We start from the raw sequence: 21217 nt of genomic DNA on the forward strand, positions 1-21217 counted from the left end.
TGTCTGACAATCATTTCCTACTCTGCTATTTAGATCCCCAACAAGGACCAACTTTTCCTTTTTTTTATTGTGTCAGTTGCTTTTTCTAAAGCATCAAAAAATTCCTCCACTTCTACCTTAGAAGAACCTTCTGTGGGACCATAGGCACAAATAAGTCTCATTGTCCAGTTCTCCATTCTCATATTTGCCCACATCACTCTACTTGAGACTGCCTGCCATTTAAGAAGATTAGCCTCGTATTTAGTGTTGAATACTATGGCTACACCTCCTTTTCCTTGATTGTCATTGCCTGAATATAACATTTTGTATTTATTGCTCAGAAAGATCTCACCAGTTTTTGTCTTTTTTTGTTTCAGTCACCCTATTATGTCGATCTGGTACTTATCTAATTCCTCAGCTAGCTCCATTTCTTTGCCATTCAGGCTTCTTATGTTGACAGTACCGATCTTCAACTCTGGTGATGTTGAGTTGGGGTGTGTTTTCAGATTTGTTCCAGGAGCTGACTTTTCACAGTTCGCCCTGGTTCCCTGGCGAAAACAACGGGGGCCCTTGTTTAACCAAGCGACACCCCAGCCTGTATGAAATTTTGTCATGTTGTACCATCATTTGTATTTTGGTTTAAGCCAATAAGAATACAATTTGGTCGGCTAAATCCCAAATTGCCAGCCCATCCTCGTTCATTCAGTATCCAGGTAGATACCCAACAGGGTGTACCATGAGAAGGTAAGGATTGGACATTAGGTCAGAAGCCCTGGTCAGTTCTCCACATTCCTTTAAAGGCTATGTGGAGGTCTCCTCTCAGTTAAAACAACAAATCCTCTCAGTTATATAGCTTTGACCTTTAAGCACCCCCTATAACCAAGTATAACCATCTTTAATTTACAGTATAACCAAGAGAGATAGATGTTGAAAGTGAAAACACTTTCAACATCTATCTCTTATCCAGAATATTCTAGTAAGGTGATACTCACCTTTTCACTACTTGTATATGGAAATATATGATTGATACATTATTTCAACCTTGGAATCACTTCTTGGTCTGGCTCCCACTAATGCGACCTCAATAAAAGTCAAAACTGGTTTGGGGTAATGGCACTTCCCATAATGCATAGTATTATGTATGTCCGAAAGGGGGGGGGGGCTTTTCATTATGGGATACTAAAGTAATTAATGTGAATTCATCAGCCTCTGTATACAAGTAGCCCAGTTGTGAAGACACTTCATGTGCAAAGTTTGTTTGCTTACACTTGGATAAAGGACTAAACCAAGAATATAATTTCTTGGCATCTTTATTTTTAAAAAATAAATTAAAATTCTACAATAAAATAAGAACTGATGGGATATCAGCAAGGATGCTAAGAGTGTGTTCAACTGAACTTGCTATTCCTTTGAGCAGACTATATAATCTGAGTCTCAGAACAGGGAAGATCCCAAGGGAGCAGAAAGAATGTATGGTAATCCCACTGCACAAGTGTAGTGCAGAGACTGATATAACTATCAACTTATCAGTACACCTGGAGTGGTAGTGAAGATTTTGAAAGTTGGTCAGGACTCGCATTCAGAAATGGGCTGAGAGAAAATCTATACTTTGCAATGAACAGCTTACATTCTATAATAATGTTTCCAAAGAGTTAGATAAGGAGAATGGATATACCATGATACTTTTGGACTTTGCTGAGGCTTATGACAGAATACAGCATGGAAGACTATTGAATAAATTAGGGAATATGGAAGTGGATTATAAAATATTGGCATGATATGAGGATGACTGACTGACATATCAAAAAGTGATAAATGGAGGATGTAAGTCTGCAAGATTTTAGGTGACCAGTGGTGTACCATGAGGATTGGTCCTTAGTCCACTGTTATTCAATCTATACATTAATGACGTTAGGAAGGATTTGACAAGAGGCAAACAGCTATTTGCTGATGATGCAAAGATAGGCAGGGTAATCAGGAATAAGGCTGATATGCTTGCAGAATGATTTGAATAGGCTGGAATTGTAGGCATGTGAAAATGGCTGTCAGTTCAATGTTAGTAAATGTAAAGGTATGCGCTTTTGTGTGACGAGTTATCCAATGTGTATTATATTGGTAGGATTATGCTAGAGAAACTGATCAGGCTGAGGATCTTGGAGTTTTACTAGATAGGAAGCTGAAGTTCAGAAGTCATATAGCAATGATCGAAAATACAACTCAGAGTATAATTGCAATGCTGAAATAAACCTTGACACAAAGATAAGAAAGCCATTTTGCCTCTTTACAAGGTCTTGATAAGAACTTCATCTGGACAATTGTGTGCAGTCTGGTCTCCTGGTTTCCGTGGTGATTCTGATGCAGTGGAGAGAGAGAGTTTAAAGGACATTCTTAAAAAAATGATCAAGAATGTGGAATATGGATTATGAAGACATTTAGAATTTGTAAACTGCATCCTCTAGTAAACATAAGGAGGGGTAATATGATTGAGAACAGGAAAGGTCATACAGGATATCAGTAGATGGAATTTTTCATTTTATGGAGGGGTGGAAAAAAAAAAAAGATGAGAGGGCATCCTTGGAAGTTAAGAATTAATGCCATCAAGAAATGGGTGAGAGCTAAATTTTTTCTCTCATCATAGAATGGTGCATAATTGGAATTGATTAGCATTGGAGATGGTGAGTGCAGGCGGTATGAAAGAATTCAAGAATAAGTATGACAGCTGGTGTGAGTAATTATGTGGCTCCCTCAATCTCCCTGGAGGTATATCTCTCTCTCTCCCTCTCTTAATAACTGAGATCTTCCTGATAACTGTCCATGCACCCACAGAAACTGCAGAAGAGGAAATAAAAGAGGGATTGCATGAAAAAATGGAACCACTCCTCAAAAAAATACCTAAAAGGATATTAAAATGATGAAAAATGGTGTATAGCAAGTGTTACAAAGGCATCAAATGTGCTTGTATCAGAGCAAAATGATTGTGAATATAAAAAAAAGGTGTTAAAATGAGTGCAGTAGAGAACAAAGAAACGCAAACAGAAATGAGAACTACTCAAGTCTGTCCCTTCTTGGCCACCGGACATGGCTAAAAAAACTCAAACCCCACTACGCCCCCCCCCCCCAGAATATATATGGGGTCCCGAAAATACACAAACAAAATGTGCCCCTTCGACCAATCGTGGAAGGAATAGACAGTCCCAATTACCACTTAGCTAAGAAATTAGCGGCAACACTCAAGGAGTTGGTAGGTCATTCCCCCTCCTACATAAAAAACACACAACACTTTATAAACAAAATTAAAAACATAACACTCGACAAAGACGACCTATTAGTCAGTTTCGACGTTTCCATATACTACAGTCCGGTTACTTCGCGTGGTAAAACAAATTTTATCTACAGAAAGAAGGTACAGCCATGGGCTCACCACTATCCCCCCCCCTCCCCCCAATTGGCAACTTCTACATGGAAACCTTTGAGCAAAGGGCTCTTGATTCTGCCACACGCTTAGACCGACAGTCTGGCTTAGATACGTTGACGACGTGTTCGCGATCTGGCCGCACGGGCGACAAACACTAAACTCATTCCTTAGCCAACAACGCGCTCAACACCTTACACCAAATCAACTGGAAAAGCACCGGCTCTTTACAACACACAAAAACCTGGTATGAAAGGAAATTTAAGGAAGCCTGCAAAATCCTGATAAACCACCCAAATATCAACAATAAAGATGGCATGAAAATTCCAAGGATCTGGATGGCACACATTCAGCCTACCTAATATATACGATCCAACATAAGTCAGGACTCTAGCCAATCTTCAGCTAGTATTAGAAACCATTCCATACCAACTGGCTGGAATGTACAAGTATAATTATGATGTTAATATATGTATATAGATAGATACTTGTTGTGCCCAATGTATTTCTACAACCAACAGATAACACTAATAATAGGACTCTAGTGTTGATGTATAATTTTTTTTTTTTTTCACCAGAGGTCAGGCCAATTGTTGTAGCAGTTGGTCAGTATCTTTAACAAACCAGTTTGAATGTAGTGTAGCTTATTTTCTGTGTATAGTTGTATGCTCCAGAAGATGACCTTAACATAAAGGTCGAAACGTCGAATGTAGATTTTAGTTATATTAAGCTAAAGTTTTTATTCAAACACAGTAGTTGTCTCCATAATTTTCAAAAATGTAAACAAGGTATGAATGACAAAATGAGTTGGAAGTAACAATGTGGAAAAAACGAAAATAGTGAGAGAGAGAGCATGGCAATGAGCAGTCATTCACAATGACTGCTCATTGTGATTGTTCACAATGATGTTGCGTGGCATTTTTCATATTGAAATGTTTTTCTAGACCAATGGTCCATTGCTGCTATGAATAGCTCCTTCAGAATCTGTATTATGGAGTCACTAGGTAAAACTGTGAACATAAAAAATTACATCACAAACAAAAAAAAATTATATCAGGGTCATATATTCAGAGTGCGTGCTAAGTGTACAGTGCACACCCCCCATGGAATAGCAATATCACTGATATGATTTTGCAATTATTCCTGTTAAACACTCCCCTAATTGTTTCCTGGCTTCGTGATTCCTAAAATTAAACACAGTAAAGTAATGTTTCATGAAGAGGACACTTTTCAACACATAAACATTGCATCACATTCACTTTAATAGCCTGGATGTGCAGTAACAAATACAGGCACCTTTGAGCCCTTTGAATAGACAGCACAGATGGTCAAATTCTTAGCATACCAGTGGTTTAAAACCACCTAGGGCGAGGCAATAGTAACCAGAAATCAGTGGCTGTGATTGGTTATTGTGTCAACCAATCCAATTGAACATTGTCATTTGTCAAGAGTTGCTGTTTTTGTTTTCTGAGTTTCATTGTTTGTGCACATGAAGTGTGAAATGACATGTTTAGGACAACACAGATGTAGACAAGTAATTTTCTATAAACAATTTATAACTTTTTTTTGCCCATATTCACAATGGGAAACTGTGTTAATCTACTGAATGTCCTATTTTCTTCCAGAGCTTTTGCAGATTGTATGACTGATTATAGTTAAACAAGTTATTTCAGTCTTTCTTTGGTTCAATCTTGAAAAATAATAATTTCCCAAGTGATTACTTGTTCCAATTTCTGTGGGTATTAGATGTGTTTAAAAATGATATCAAAATTCAAATTATCCACGTCTCACTCTAACATTTGCCAAAGATAATCAAAGAACCACAAAACTAAACCCTTTGTGCTTTTCACATAAATGGCAAAGCATAGCTATTATTCATTTGACCTTTATGCTTTCCATGTTTAAAATTATATTAATTGATAAAGTATTCAAGTATCCTACAATTAATTGCATTGGACTAATAAAGATGAGAATGCACTATTCACTCTTAAAAACTTTCACACATCAATAAAAATGCCATCATATGGTCAATTGACATGAATTTTGTAGCACAGATTACATAACCCACATGACAGCACACCCAACCTAAATGGGCACACAAAACCACCGACATATACACACATATATATATATATATATATATATATATATGGATCCTCTGGAGCTCAGTCAGTTTAGATGAAGCCCTCTGGTTAGAGACCTGGGTTTGATTACAGTCAGTGATGTGAGAAACCTTTATCTGGTTCTTTTGATGAAAGATGAGTTAGATGGTCTCATATGGAGGCAGGGTTTTTTTTTTCAACCAGAAACTCGGGTTTTTTGTCCCCCAGAACAGGCAAACTGGTCCCACGAACACATGGATTACAGTCATGAATACGTCCCAGCCTTATGCCAGTCCCAAACCCGGATAAAATTGGAGGGTTGGGTAAAGCAGTGGTGAACTGCTCCGTAAAGAGTCTCAACAAGAAAACTACCTAGGGTTGGAAACAACTGGGGAAAACCACCACCTCAATATCTATCTATCTATCTATCTATCTATCTATACACACACACACACACACACACACACACACATAAATAATGCATGTATACCTCTATGCATTTTATTTTATGCAATAAGATAAAACCAAAAAAATAAATTTCTTGAGAATAAAATTTGAATTGAGGATTTTTTTTTTTAAATGCTAGTTATTCAAACATGCCAGATAACCAAGCTTTTATACTTAAATTGTAAGTAAATAACTTACTTCAGTATCAAGAGTTATATCCATGACTTCCTGTGATGATCCCATCAAAGCATTCATAATTCTATGCTTCTCCTGTTCCCATTCATTTTCAAGAGTATTCCAGAAAAGTTTATCAGCTCTTTCATATGTCTAAAAGTCATAAAAGAACAATTTTATTCTCATTGTTGTTATATTATTAATATCCCTGTAATTGCTTTAACTGTTCAGAAAGTAACACATGCAAAAAGAAATAAAAAATTACTCATTAAGTGATTTAAATCATAAGTTTAAAAAATGTAGACATCGTGAAAGTCTATGGAATATATGTTCCAGAAAATGCATACAGTATCAAAATGAATACAGATTATGAAAATTTTAATATAAAATATCAGAATAATTAATTCTTTAAACAAAGAAATGCATAAATATATATGTGGTCAGCCCAAAGATATAAATAATCAGTTATTGATTATATAACTGCAAAGAAAGGATATCACAAAAGAGAATTAAACTCATCAATTACATGGTAATCACAAATCAGACTGGAACTGAGGTACAAAAAAATAAAAGAGAAAATCATGCAATCAAAGTTACAGAACTGCTTTATTAAATGCAATACGCTCATTTTATGAGAATTTATGGTTTACCCAAGATTCACAAGCAGAATGTACCTCTTTGGCCAATAGTTGAAGGTATCGACAACCCCAATTATAGTCAAGCCAAGAAACTAGCGTCAACACTCAAGGAGTTGGTAGGTCATTTGCCTTCCTTTATTAAAAACACACAACACTTTGTAAACAAAATTAAAGACATCACACTAGGAAAAAGTGATTTATTAGACACTTTGATGTCTCTGCCCTTTTCACGAATGTCCCAATTAATGAAACAATTCTTTTAAAGGACAAATTTCTTGCCTGATATCACAGCACTCTTTGCCCATGTACTACGTTCTGGCTATTTTGTATGGCAAAATACTTTTTACCTACAAAAAGAAGGCACAGCCATGGGCTCGCTGCTATCCCCCCCCCCCAATTAAAACTTTTATATAGAAGCTTTTGAGTAATGCACTCTAGATTCCTCTACTTTAAAACCCAAAGTCTGGCTTAGATATATTGATGATATTTTTATTATCTGGTCCCATGGCCACCAGACATAAGACACTTTCCTCAGCCACCTAAACAAGCAACGCAGATGCATACAATTCACAACTGAAATTGAAAGTCAGAACTCACTTCCCTTTCTAGATGCACTTGTCACACATCTTTCTTCTGGCAGTCTTTCCTTCACACTTCTTTCAAGAGTATTCCAGAAAAGTTTATCAGCTCTTTCATATGTCTAAAAGTCATAAAAGAACAATTTTATTCTCATTGTTGTTATATTATTAATATCCCTGTAATTGCTTTAACTGTTCAGAAAGTAACACATGCAAAAAGAAATAAATGATGCAGTGTGTGTGTATATACACACACACACACACACACACACACACACACACACACACACACACACACACACACACACATAAACTCCTTCAACCACCCAACAAAAACTAGATGTCATTAACAAGCTAAAAGACAGATTTGTTCCAGTGAGCAAGCACTTAAACATGACTTAAAAATTATCAGCAATACCTTCCTGACAAATGGCTACAGCTAAAAACACTATCAACAAAATTTTTCATAAGACTCCACTTGAAAACAAAAACTAGATTATAATAAAACTGTAGCTATTTCATACATCAAAGGTATATCAGATAAAATAAACAGAATACTACAGAAATACAAGCTTAATGCCACTTTTAAACCTTCTGCAAAATTAAAAAACTTATTCAACTCATCCAAGGATCCACTTCCTCCACTGGAACACCCTGGAGTATACCGTATTCATTGCACCTGTAATTTGCCCTATATAGGCAAAACAAAATGCACAATTCCTATCATGAAAAAAAAAGAAAAAAAAAAGAACAAAAACAGCATATTAAATTTAATAACTATGGTAAATCTGGCCTTTCTGATCATGTCCTGAATACTCTACATAGAACTGACTGAAAAGGCACCTGTTGTTTACATCATACCAAAACATAGTATGAGAATAAAATTAAGGATGTCAGTGAAATTCTTATCAACCACTCTAATCTTAACAATAATGGTGTCTAAAAATCCCAATATGGATGGCACATATTCTATCCACTTAACCATTTGGTCTAAGATTGCTTACAGTCCTGATTATAATTAGGCCTGTAAGCAATCTAGGATCCTAACTCTAACAATATTTAACACTCTTGTTAAATATTGTTAGAGGTCAGGACTAGAATAAAGGTCATCAAATAATAGCTTTTCTGTCTGTCAGTGTGTGTGTGTAATTTTACTGAAACGAATGCTGATCATTGTGTAACACTAAAGGAAAAGATGAAGTAATGGATACGCTGCTCTCGTAATTAAGTTTAACAGAATGAAAACAGCACAAAGAAATAATTAAATATGGGTTTAACAGTTTCGATGCTGTGTCTGATCACAAGAACATCTGAGATACAATATGAAATAGCTCACAAAATGTGCAAACAATAAGTGAAGGATGTTGGACTAGAAACCTAAAATCATAAGAGGGCACAATAATGAGTGCTAGTAGCAACTTGGGCTGTTGGGCAGGTTGTCTAAGAAATAACGTTTCCCAAATTTTGGAAAACTATACCTGTACAGGTAGGTTTTTGTAAATTGAGAGAGAAAGAGTGCCATTGAGAACATGCATGATTAATGTCTAGACAAGACAGGCTATTATGGATTCTATGATGCAGGCTGAGGAGTTGGAGGAAGAAAACGTAATATTTCTGAGCTGCCAAATGAAGAACTCATCAATATATTGTAACTAGATAGAAAGTTTGAAAACAGCAGCATCAAGTTTTTTTTTTTTTTCAAAAATTACAATCAAGCCGGTTTCTATTTCTCCAAAAAGAAACCGGCTTGAGGAGAGAACCCATGGCTGCACATTATCTGTTTATATATGGTGTTTTCCAGTGAAGTAACCAGTATGGATGGCAAAATTGAAGAGATCAGTGATGTCTGGAGAGAACATTTTTAAGTAAATTGCCAGAATAAAATAATCCCTCCTGCCCAATTGCCAATGCTGGCTGCAAACAGAGAGCATCCCTCTTAAGTCTTTAGGCTTCTTGTCTAACATCTTCCACTTATTGTGTGTTTTTTGTATGTTACTGCAATTTTTACACAGACGTCTCTGTGACAAATGAAATACTTTTTTTGTGCTATTTGCATCCATTAATTCAATTATTATGGGCTGAAACTAGCATCTAAGCCTTAATACAGTCACTCTGCACTACAGTGAAGTAGCACACAAATTCTCATTAGGTGGCATATTGTGGGCTTATACTCTCCAAATAGTAGTCAATGCACACACACACACACACACACACAATCCATTTATCTCACTTGGGGTGTATCACTTCCCATTTTGATAGAACTTTACCCTCTATTACTGTTTTGAAAGGCCTCCTCTCATTCTTATAATTCCAAAGTATTATAAGCTTTCTTCTGTCAATGCTCTTAAAGGAGTCTTAAAGTTCTACAGATAGTTTCTAGAACACATCCATTTGTATAAATTTCAGTTATGAAATCCTCAAAAGTATCCTGTAGCATATCTCAAACAAACAGATATCCTTTTCCTATCACTTCTTTAGGTTACAATTATATCCATAAGTAGCTACTGAAAACCCAGCTGTGCCCAGGATCCTTAGACTTTAGATAATTATCTATTCCTCTAGCCATTTCTAGTCTGCATCTGATGTCTGCAGAAGAGGAATCTTCACATTAATGGATCCCAGATACACAAATTTGCTGACATCCTCGATTATTTCTCCAACAGACTTTATTATTGCTGCTGCTGCTTTTTTTTTTCTATCCAAGATTTGTTTCAGAATATTTCTGTTCCTCATCTTTGCCATATGTCTTGTGGTAACAATGTTATTAATTACTAGTCCATATCTTGAACAAAAAATCTTATCATATTACTATAATCTTATTAGCCTGCCTTAAAAAATTTCTTATCTTTTCCTACACTATTGAATAATGTCTCCAATAAGAGCTATTTCCCCCCCCCCTTTAAATAACATGCTCTTTCTAAATTCAGAATTCTACTTCTTCACTAGAGATCATGTTTATTTAAGGAAAGTGCTGAAACCTTCAATACACCAACCAAAATTAAATTAGAATGATTGTATGTCTTTACCAAAAATGAGAAAGTAGTCTCATTCTCCTTAGTCAAATTTTTGATTTTTTTTAATATTATAATCATATCTTGATGTTATTAAATCACATGTACACATGGCTAACATTTTAAATAATCCACTCTTAGCATTGTACCTTGTATAAACCATTCCTACACTGAAATTGGCTTGTTAGCTTCAAGCCAAAATATTTGTAATTGCACTTCGCTATTTGCCAAAAACACTATTTGAAATTGCCTCCATTTCAGAAATTTGTATATAAGTGTTCAGTACTGTACACCTACTCCTTCCTTTTCCTGATTGTTGCTAGTTAAAGAAATCATCTTGTACTTATTTAGAAAGATCTCATGTTTTAGAACTTGTCTCAATAACAGAAATTATGTCCACACAGTTTATCTGTAATTCTTCATATAGTACATATCTTCAATTATGTCAAGATTGTTACAAGAAATGGGTAACAATGGGTATTTTCTACTTGTTACAGTATACAGTAGAGCTGGCATAACATTTGATTATGTTCTACCATCGTACTGCATGTATGGTTTAAGTTGATATGGAATACATATTTTTAACAAATAAACACAAGGAACATTAAATAGCATTTTATTTGCAAATATTTCAGCTTGAAGCTAACAAGGCATCTCTAGTGTAGGAATGGTTATACAAAGTAGAATGCTAATAATGGGTTACTTAAAATGATATTAGTTACATGTACATATGATGTGACAACAAGATCCTAAAAAGATATAAAATTGTTCTGATTTAAGTTTAGGCAGTGTATTATGACTTCAGCATTTTCCTTAAATAAACATTCGTATTTAAAGCAACAAAAATTAAGTAATCAGATTCTTGATCAGAAGATGCTATATTCAGTAACTATACCATACTGTGCTAAGACTTTTCAAAAAATGAAAACAAAAAATAAATAAACAGTTGTATATCACTTATAACAAACTGTTTATTTATTTTTTGTTTTCATAGAAACCAGTTTGTTCAAAACATTCTTTTTTTCTGTATTCTTTTCACACAGAACTAATTGCTCTGGAGAAAATAAGAAAAAAAAAAGCATCAGGCTTACACTGCTTATAAAATATCTGGCTTAGCACAACATGGTGTAGATATCAAACAAAGAACCCTCTGGTCAAGAACTCCATTACTTCATCGTTGTGACTTTAAATATGTTTATTTAAGAAAAGTACTAAAGTCTCATCTCATCTTCCTTTTTCCCTCTTTTACCTTGCAGTGTCAAGGGTTTATTAATCATCGGACCTCAAACCGTTCACAGGATAAGGTGGTCAGCCCTACACACCATGTATCCTATGTCCGTAATGTTGAGTTCTCAAGGCCAGTTTGCCTGCTTTGTTGGATGAAAAATCCCAGGATAAACTGGGGAAAAAATCCTACTGTCCATGCCCAAGACCGGCTAACTTGGCTATGGCTGAGGAAGATCCTTCAGCTTCTCACGTCACTGACAGGAATCGCACCTAGGAAACTCCCTCCACAGGCATATGGTTGCGAAGCGCATGGCCACTAGGCTAACAAAGCGGACGTACTGAAGCCTTAATACACCAAACAAACTTAAATCAGTATTATTGTACTTACTAAAAATATAGGAATGTCTCATTTTCCTTTAATTTAATCATCAATAGATTATATTTTTTTAAATACTATAATCATATCTAATTGTGTTGTCAAATCATATGTACATGTGGTTAGTATCATTTTAAATAATCCACTGTTAGCATTCTACCTTGTATAAACCATTCCTACACTGAAAATGGGCTTGTTGACTTCAAGCCAAAATATTTGTAAATAAAGTGTTATTTAATGTTTCTTGTGTCATGTTAAAAAAAATAATTATTATGAAACAAGTACCTCTAAACACAGAATACAATTTCTAAATAAAGTCCTAGGATGCTAGTTAGTCCATATCCTGTTTTTGTTGTTGTTCAGTATGTACCATAAGCAGATGGGGAGTAGATAATGGGTAAAAAGCTCTAATTAGTTTTCTGCATCCCTTACAAGCCAAGCTGAAGTTCCCTATGGTTAACTGGCTTCAATCCTGTATGTGACCTTTATATTCAACCCTGTATGTGACATAATCTAACAAATCATTTCCTGATATGAATGCTCAGGGGATGTCCAAAATACTATGACAGTAGTAGTGGACAATTAAGTTTACATTATAACTTGTCTACTATAACAATTTTCTTCTAAATCTTATTTGTCAAGTTCCCATTAATGTCAGATCTCAGATTTCAGTATTCAAAAGTATTACTGATTGCAACAACCCACCTAGATCTGGTCTTCCTCTCTTTTTTTTACCATCAAAACATTTTTTTTATTAACCTTTCCTATTTCAATCTATTTAAGTGGCCATACTGTATTAAATTAGATCGGCTCACACTTTCTTGAATGATAATAATGTCATGTTCCTTTCCAATAACTTGATTATTAACATGATTCTGTCAGTACCATAAACATTAAAAATGATTCTGCCACTGACACTATCTGTTCACTTAATTTTCCTTAGAGCTTTCATATCGATGGTGTCTAGTATTCAAGATAAAAAAAATTAAATGCTAATTCTAACAAGCTTTGAGTATTTTTATCCATTTATTTGCTTTTAATTTTTCCTTTTTTTTGTGCTTAAAACACTACTGTCCATGACAGACATCACTCATACCACAAGTTAGGGATATTCAGTCTCAAATGATGTGCGTTAGAGAATATTGTGTGATTAATAACAGTGTGGTATGTACTACTCTCTTCCTAAATCCTAAGAGTAGTCAGTTAAATCAATTACTGATTCTCATTAAGTATAAATCTCATCTTATTTTACATTTCTTTTAAGATAAAGAAGTTAGCAATGACATCTATTTAATGATCATTTTATACTTACAGACTTCTTAGCTTCTTCAATAACAGATAGAATGGCATTTTCTCTTTCATTCTTCAAGAAACCCTATAAAAATAAGATTTTGAATATTGAAATCAAATATCATTCATTATAAATCATTTAAAAATTTTAATGATTAAATGGGAATTTTAAAATCTCATCCATGACAGGAAAAAACCTTTTCAGCCAGAGTGAGCAGGCTTAAGCAGGAAATAGCCCTCACCAAAAAACAAATATTTGCTTCTACAAAGCAGAATAGCCAGCCTAAAAAACACACATACTATTTGCAGATCATATAATAGCACTCTGTGCTACTTAGTTAAAAACAACCAAATTGCAAAGTCATTCACAAACAAATAATGACAATGATGAATATATTTTAGACAATCAGATATTTCAATAAGAATTGGTTTCATGAAATAAAATGAGAAGGTGATGAGTTAGTAGAAAGAGGAAAAAATAGTTCCACAAACATCCAAAACATTCAACAAAGCATCCCAACACATTATTTAGGACTAAATTACCAGCAAGGAATTTCCATGAATAAAATGCAGCTTTTCAAGAATTATGAAACAACAACTGTTATAGATTCTGAAGAATATACAGTGAAAATAAATAACCTACTGATAACACATACACTGCTCTAGATTCGGATCCCACTTGGTGCCCCCCCCACATACAAAATAAAAGTTAGTCAAATGAGTGGAAGAGTTAAAAAAAAAAAAAGTCAAAAATTTCAGACTGTTCTTAAAAATAACTCCCACATAGCTGTAATTTTTTTTTTCAACATTAGAAGATACCAAAATAGGACTTTAGATATTTTGTCCATATTATAATTGTACTGTTTCACTTACTCAATGTCACATATGCATGCTGTATTGTGCTCTGATGATGCTGATATGAAATTCAGCAAAACATAAGCAAGTCAATAAAACATCTTTTTATAAAATAGTTCATTTGGTGTTGTTAATACATGAATATGAATAATTATTATTCATGAAATACATGAATAATACAACACCTAAGCTTATCTGTTAGACTAATTTGTATGATACAGAAAATGATTTAAAGGAAAATATTCATTTGTTTGCTGATGATGTAAAGTCACGGATTTAAATCAAGCATCAGGAAGGACATAAGGAAATAGTTTTAGTGAAAGGAGTGTTGCCATTATTAATTCCTAATATGTAGGATGTGATTGTAACAGAATATATTACATAGCATTACACAATAAAGTTGTGTAGTGCTACTGCTATTACTGGCTTTCAAGCAAACATTTTTAATAATTAATCTACTATCTGTCAAGTCTGAAATACTTTCAGATCATATATTTTGGTTTTCCAAGGCACTGCTAACTATATCTATTCATATTTTCTATACAAATATCCACCTCACACAAGAGAGGTTGCAGAGCATCAGAGGTATGTGTAGGCAAGAAGGAACCAGTTGATATTCTTCTTAAAATCCTGAAGTTTGTAGTTATGAGACCATTCATGAAAAAAACTATTCCAGAGAACAGAGGAAAATGGAATGAAAGTGCAAGAGATGAAAGAGGTTCAGCAGGTTTGCAGTGAAACTAAGTGTTGAGCAGTTGCTGTTCAACTTTAACAAGCTTAGCAGAAAGCAGCAAACAGATGCCGGTTCAATGGAATAGTACTCAAAGTGACTATTAAAAAATATATACATATATATATATATATTAATGCTTTTTATATACTGACTGATATCCGAAAATTAGAATAAATAATGAAATTTATTAAAATATGCAACATGTTTCATCGGGGTGGTGGACTTCTTCAGGCGTGATAGAACTTAGAAAGCCAATAAAAAACAATGTAAAGAAACATCGAGTCACTATAAAACCATAAATTATAAAATTAACTATAAACTACAGTTATTTTGAACTGGAGCTACAGTCCGTGTTAAAGTTCTATTGCTAGAAACCTGTGCACATGTGATTTCACAAGTGTGCCAATATCTGACAGCAGAGCTAAAAGAGTCAGGCAAATTATAGCTGAGGTTACTGTTTATGTGAAGAGGGTCCATGACAATCTCTTTAGACTCGATTATGCGGTGTTCTACCTTGTCGTGGCATATGTGCAGGTTTGAAGTTGTTGTCCAGTTTATCTCAGGTTGGCGACCTTCATTATTTGTGTTAATCGAAAACAGGACATGGCTTGAGAGGGCACTGTGCCCTCTCAAGAATTAGAATTATTTATTCTATTTCTCGGATTTCAGTCAGTATATAAAAAGCATGAACATATCCCAATTCTAAGTCAACACTACAAGTCATATATATATATATATATATATATATATATATATATCAGTTTCATCACGGGAGACTCAAACTATCTACACAATCTATCATACCTCTCTTTGAACCCATTAACAGACAAAGCACTCACAACTAACTTGGCAACTCGTTCCACTTATTCACAACTCTCCAGCAAAAAAATCTAGTCCTCACACCCCTACTAATAACACCATTATTCAACTTCCAGAGATGACCTCATGTTCTGGCCCCCTCTAGCCAAGTGCTGAAACATTTTCCCTTCATCAATCCTTTAAAACCCTTTAAACAACTTAAATGTTTCTATCATACCCCTCTTTTTCTCTTATCAACCAACTTCTACAATCCACATACCCTCAATCTATCCTTATAAGGAACATTCCACAAACGACTCACCATCTTGGGAACTCACCTCTGAATCTTCTCCACACTCTACTCTTTAAAGGCCTTATAAAGAGGAATAACAATTTCCTTATCTCTACTTCTTAGTGTGTGTGTGTGTGTGTGTGTGTGTTCTTCAATAGCCAAGTAATCTAATGACTACCTTAGCAATATGTGCTCTAAACTCTGTCTACCACCACCAGTGAATCTCTAAATTCATCTATTTCCTGGAGTGCAGTTCTATCAATGTGGTACACAGCTTGTAATCTATTTTTCCCAAAATGCATAACTTTGCATTTCTCCACATTAAACCGACACCCATCATCTTTTGCCCATACCAACAGCCTATTTAAATCATCCTGCAAGCTCTCCACATCACCTTGATGTGGAGAGCTTGCAGGACGCAAAATTACCTAATTTTGCATCATCAGCAAACAACTAAATATTTCCTTTATCATGTATGTACAAATTAAACGGTAGTGGTCCCAGCACTGAACCTTGTGGCATATCACCAGTCACCTGTTTTTGCCTTTATTCTGTCCCTCCATATACCACATTTTGATATCTGTTCAGTAGCCACCCTCTTATCCACTTAACCAATGTCATATCATCATCATTTGTTCTAATTTGCATAACAGAGTTCCATGTGGTATTCTATCAAATGCCTTTGCAAAATCATCGTGTACCCATTTCCTTTATCCAACTCGAGTTACTCTATTATAAAAAGTTAGTAAATTGCTAAGCATGACCAACCCTTCACAAAGTCATGTTGCCCCTCAAACAGTATCGTATTATCCACCCATTCTTGAATTCTCTTTTTGACCAATTTTTCCAGTACTTTTACCACCATGCCTGAGATAGTGATTGGTCAATAATTTGCTACTGCAGTCTCAGAACTTCCCTTATGCAAGAGAATTATTTTGCTCTCTTTCCACTCCCTTGGAACTCTGCCAGAGCTGGAATTTAAAGACCCTAGTCAGAGGCATTGCCAGTTCCCTTGCACATTCCCACAAAACACAAGCTGATATCCCATCTAATCCTGCTGGATTCATATTGAGATTCTGCAATATCCCAAGAATCTCCAATTCATTCACCTCTGTTCTCACATCAGTGTCTATCACATATGTTACAGCAGTTACCTCACTTGGATGATATATAGCCTTGCAAATGGTCGCTCAGCAACTCAACTATTTCATCTGCTTCTGTCACCTCATGACTATTGCTCTTTAAGGTTAATCTTTGATAGTCATTCTTCCTCTTACTTGCCATATAACAAAAGAACTCTTGGGGATTTCCTTTGGCCTGCTTGGCTAGATCCTTCTTGTAATGCGATTTTGCCTTCCTTGTCATGTTGGTCACCTTTCTTGCCTCAGCCTTGTACTGTTCATGAGTTTGCTGGCTATTGTTCTCCTTATATATACCCTCCACAGCATTTTCTTCTTCTGCAGCTTATGCTTAATGATATTACTCATCCATTTAACTCCTACCTGATTAACTCTCCTTACCTTAGGTATAATTTAATTCTGCTTCCTCTAGATGACCCTTAACTATCTCCCATGCACTACTAACATCTTTCCCTTGCAGTATTTTATCTTTGAACTTAAATCTGTGCCAACATGGCACAGATTTAAGCTTCCTCCTTAGCTTGTCATAATCACTTATGGACAGCATCAAGCAGTTTTTGAGGCATCACTCCAAACCTGAACAGAGTATTCTAAAGTTAGGCAGATTTAAGATCTATATAAAATAATAGCTGGAGAAGTAAAAGGTGGCATCTTGAACAGAAAAGAACACACATTTAACTCCTACCTGATTAACTCTCCTTACCTTTCAGTGTTTCAAAGGCTACTGATGTGACATGTTTTTGCTGGGTAAGATAGAGGTATATGTCAGTCCAAGGAGAAAGAGTTCATCCCAAGAAGGTTGCTATATTTATGCACTATATATAGTTTGTCAAATGATTATAAGAATGGAGTGTACTCATAAAATTACTGATAGGAGTTACTGGTCACTGAGAGGGAAGAAAACACATCCCATAAATGCTCAATGGAGTTTAGTTCTTGCAACTCAGAACACAGTAGTAAGATCACTCATGTTCTAAGAATCAGTCCTGCTATCTTGCAAGCAACCATTACAAGACCAGTAAAACAGAACAATGAGATACATTGGTCATGTGATTGGTCATTTCATTAACTCTCCTTACATATAGCTCCAATGGCATTTTGATCCTTATCAGATCATGCAGAAATCTAGTACTGACAAAAGTGAGTACACAGATACTTAATGGTACTCTCTATCAAAAGTTAGCCATTTTACAGATCAGCTGAACTAATACCCTAATATATAGTAGGATAAAAGACAAAATACAGAACCTACTGTGATCATGACTTTAAAATAAGTAGTTCGCATCAATGAACTGCAGACATTAAGAAAATGCAAAGTTGGAGCATCACAGTGCTATAAGGTTTTAGGCCTCTACATATTAACACAAAAGACAATGGCTATAAAATATCTTTATTGTATATGTTCTTATACTGATTTGGGAAGAAAAAAATGGATAATTCCTGAAAGAAAAACCTACTACTTCTGTCTGAAACCAGCTAACTTATATTAAAAATTGCCAGCGTTTGACAGAATTCAAACCTCACTATCAGGTTTTACTTCATGGAATGAACGATAAAATGAATTTTCATCCAATCTCCATTTTCTCTTAAAAACATTTTGAATTATCACAAATGATAAATTTGAAACTTGGTAGCAGTTACTATCTTCTAAAAAAGTCTATCTGCTAATTATCTATATAAGAAAGATAATAGGTTTTCTGATCTCCAAGCCATCCTCCAATGGGGTTCAGATAACTTAGTCAATTTCAATGCTGTACACAGTACTGTCTTATTTCTCATAAAAAACGAACCAATTTCTTCCAGTATTTTTTTTAATTGACAACACCCAAATTTCCAGGCAATTTGAGATTTCCTTTCTTGGAATTATCCTGACATCAAGCCTCTCCTAGCATAAGCATATCACAACCATTGCATCCTCAGCTTCTAAAAAACTAGGATTTCTCTTTCGCTTAAGACGTTACTTCAACCCCGAACAGCTATTAACCTTACACAAATCACAAATCCACCCAGCCATTGAATACTGCTCTCACATATGGGATGGGGCCCCAAAAGCTCCCTCAAAATGCTTGACTCAATACAGAGTAGAGGAATCAGACTTATTAATGCTGCCCAACTCACTCCCCCCACTTTCACACAGACAATTAGTTTCTGCACTATGTGTATTCTACAAATATTTCCATGGAAAATGTTCATCTGAAATAGCATTAATAATTTCCCCACTTAGTACTAAGCTTGTTGGAACACGTGCAACTGCTGCTCAACATCCCTTCACAGTGTACCTTGAAACTCACAGAACAAGTTTCTTCTCCTCCTCCTCCTCCTCCATCCCTGCAACTGCTGTAGTATGGAACAGTCCTCTCCCTGTTGTGTTCCCCAAAGAATACAATATACAGTCATTTAAATCAAATGTGAACAAGTACCTTCTTTCCCGACCCACTATCCACATGGTACTAATGCAGTATAAGTTGATCAACCAGCCTCTCGTGTTATGGGCTCAACATAAAAAAAAAAAGGTGATAGAGGGTTGAAGCACTACTACGCTGGTAGAGGAGTTCACAGAGAGGAAGCTAATTAATAGAACATGCAGAGATCAACCAAAAAGAAAAGTGACTACTCATTACAAAGGGTGGAAAGTAGACCACTAGCCTTGATGCAAACCTCAAATGCTCTGAACAAAAAAGCTTCATCTGGGACTTTTTTTGCCATTCTTTGAGTCACGTGAACTTGTTTCATTTAAGATTCTTAGTATGAGAGGTGAATTGAAACTATGGTCTTAATTTCTTTGATGAAGCTTGCAGTGACTTTCATATAAACAGTGATGTACCATATTCTCTGATTTAAGATGCATGAAGAATTTAATTTGATTTATATTGCTGTTACACAGAAAGGAGCAGTTTTTGTGTTAATTTTAATAAATTAGGCAGTGCAGAGAAGGTGTTTTCATATAGTTTCAGGTTGTTACCTGAAACATATGCTGCCACTGGTATACTTAGAGTAACGGAATGACACATTAGGAAATTATTTAATATTTGTAGAATTTTTGGACAGGTTTCCAAACTATGGTCAGTACAATTGAAAAGAGAAACAAAATAAGAATGATACTTAAAGCGAGCTTCCATAGCTAAGTCAGTATAGACGAAGTCCTTTGGTTGGAAAGACCGGGTTCAATTCCCATCTATGATGGGAGGAATCTTTATCTGGTCTCTTTCGACTAAAGGTGAGTTAACCAGTCTCACACGGAGGTGGAGATTTTTCCCTCTGGGTAACTCAGGTTTATCATCCCTCAAAGTAGGTAAACCGGTGCCGTGAACACACATGGCTAGTCATAAATATACTTACGGCAAGGAAGTCAATGGGAAACCACCTTTCTTATAATCATCTCCCTGGTATGTAGTGCATTACTGCACCACCAGCCACAAGGCAAAAAATACATACATAAATACACTTAAATTGCAAGCACATGACAATATATCCTATCAACTGCAGAAGATAACTCCATCTACAACTAAAACTAAATTCGAATAATTAGTTTTTAAGAAATGCAGGAATGAAAAGAGTTACTTAAGATGACTTCTCAAACTGAGAAAGTTTAAGGCAATCATTTTTGTTGAAGTTCAGACTATGAATGACACCTTTCTTTACATAATCTTTCAATAAAATTACTTTTGTGTAGAACTTTGGTTATGTTCCAATGAATTCTATGCCTGGTAGATAGGGCATGGCTAGCAAAACAGACTTATCAGTCTCTTGAGGAAAATATACTCTTTGTGTTCTACTAGATGAATCTGAGTTGAATGACCCATCTGCCCATAAACAAGGGATTCTGTAACTCCAGAATAAGAAAAGGATATTGTCTTTTGGAAAGGCTAGGAAGAAATTTAGTTTTTGAACTGAATGAAAAAAAAAAATTGTGGGTCAATCTGATGAAGTTGCAATTTTCTCAGTCCTTTTAACATATGGAATTGAAATTCTACAAACTTGTGGAGGATTAGGATGAAGGCCATGATTATTAATTATCTGATCAATTATTTTTGCATTATAACAATCAGAGATGCAAGTATTTGCAGCCTGGCTGGCCGAGAGGTTAGCATATCCGCTCTCTAGCCAAAAGGCTGCATGTTCGAATCCCGCTGTGGGTGTTTGTGTTTGTCTGTGGAACTATTAGT

General features: G+C 35.2%; 1 protein-coding gene across 3 annotated transcripts in view; it reads right to left on the reverse strand.

Annotated features, from left to right (window-relative positions):
- The window catches only part of LOC150110190 (nuclear pore complex protein Nup93-like), a 314507-nt gene that overhangs the window by 249334 nt on the left and 43956 nt on the right, over window positions 1-21217 (reverse strand). For all 3 annotated transcript variants that reach the window (XM_090392052.1, XM_090392041.1, XM_090392034.1), the window contains exons 4-5: window positions 13257-13319; window positions 6139-6267 (exon numbers count right to left, since the gene is read on the reverse strand). In XM_090392052.1, the coding sequence (XP_090248178.1) occupies window positions 6139-6267; window positions 13257-13319 (192 nt within the window). The remainder of the gene's footprint in view (window positions 1-6138; window positions 6268-13256; window positions 13320-21217) is intronic.

The sequence above is a fragment of the Typopeltis vanoorti genome, chromosome 1 (assembly GCF_054136105.1).
Source record: "Typopeltis vanoorti isolate ZY-2024b chromosome 1, IOZ_Tvanoo_1.0, whole genome shotgun sequence".
In the NCBI taxonomy this organism is placed as follows: Eukaryota; Metazoa; Arthropoda; class Arachnida; order Uropygi; family Thelyphonidae; genus Typopeltis; species Typopeltis vanoorti.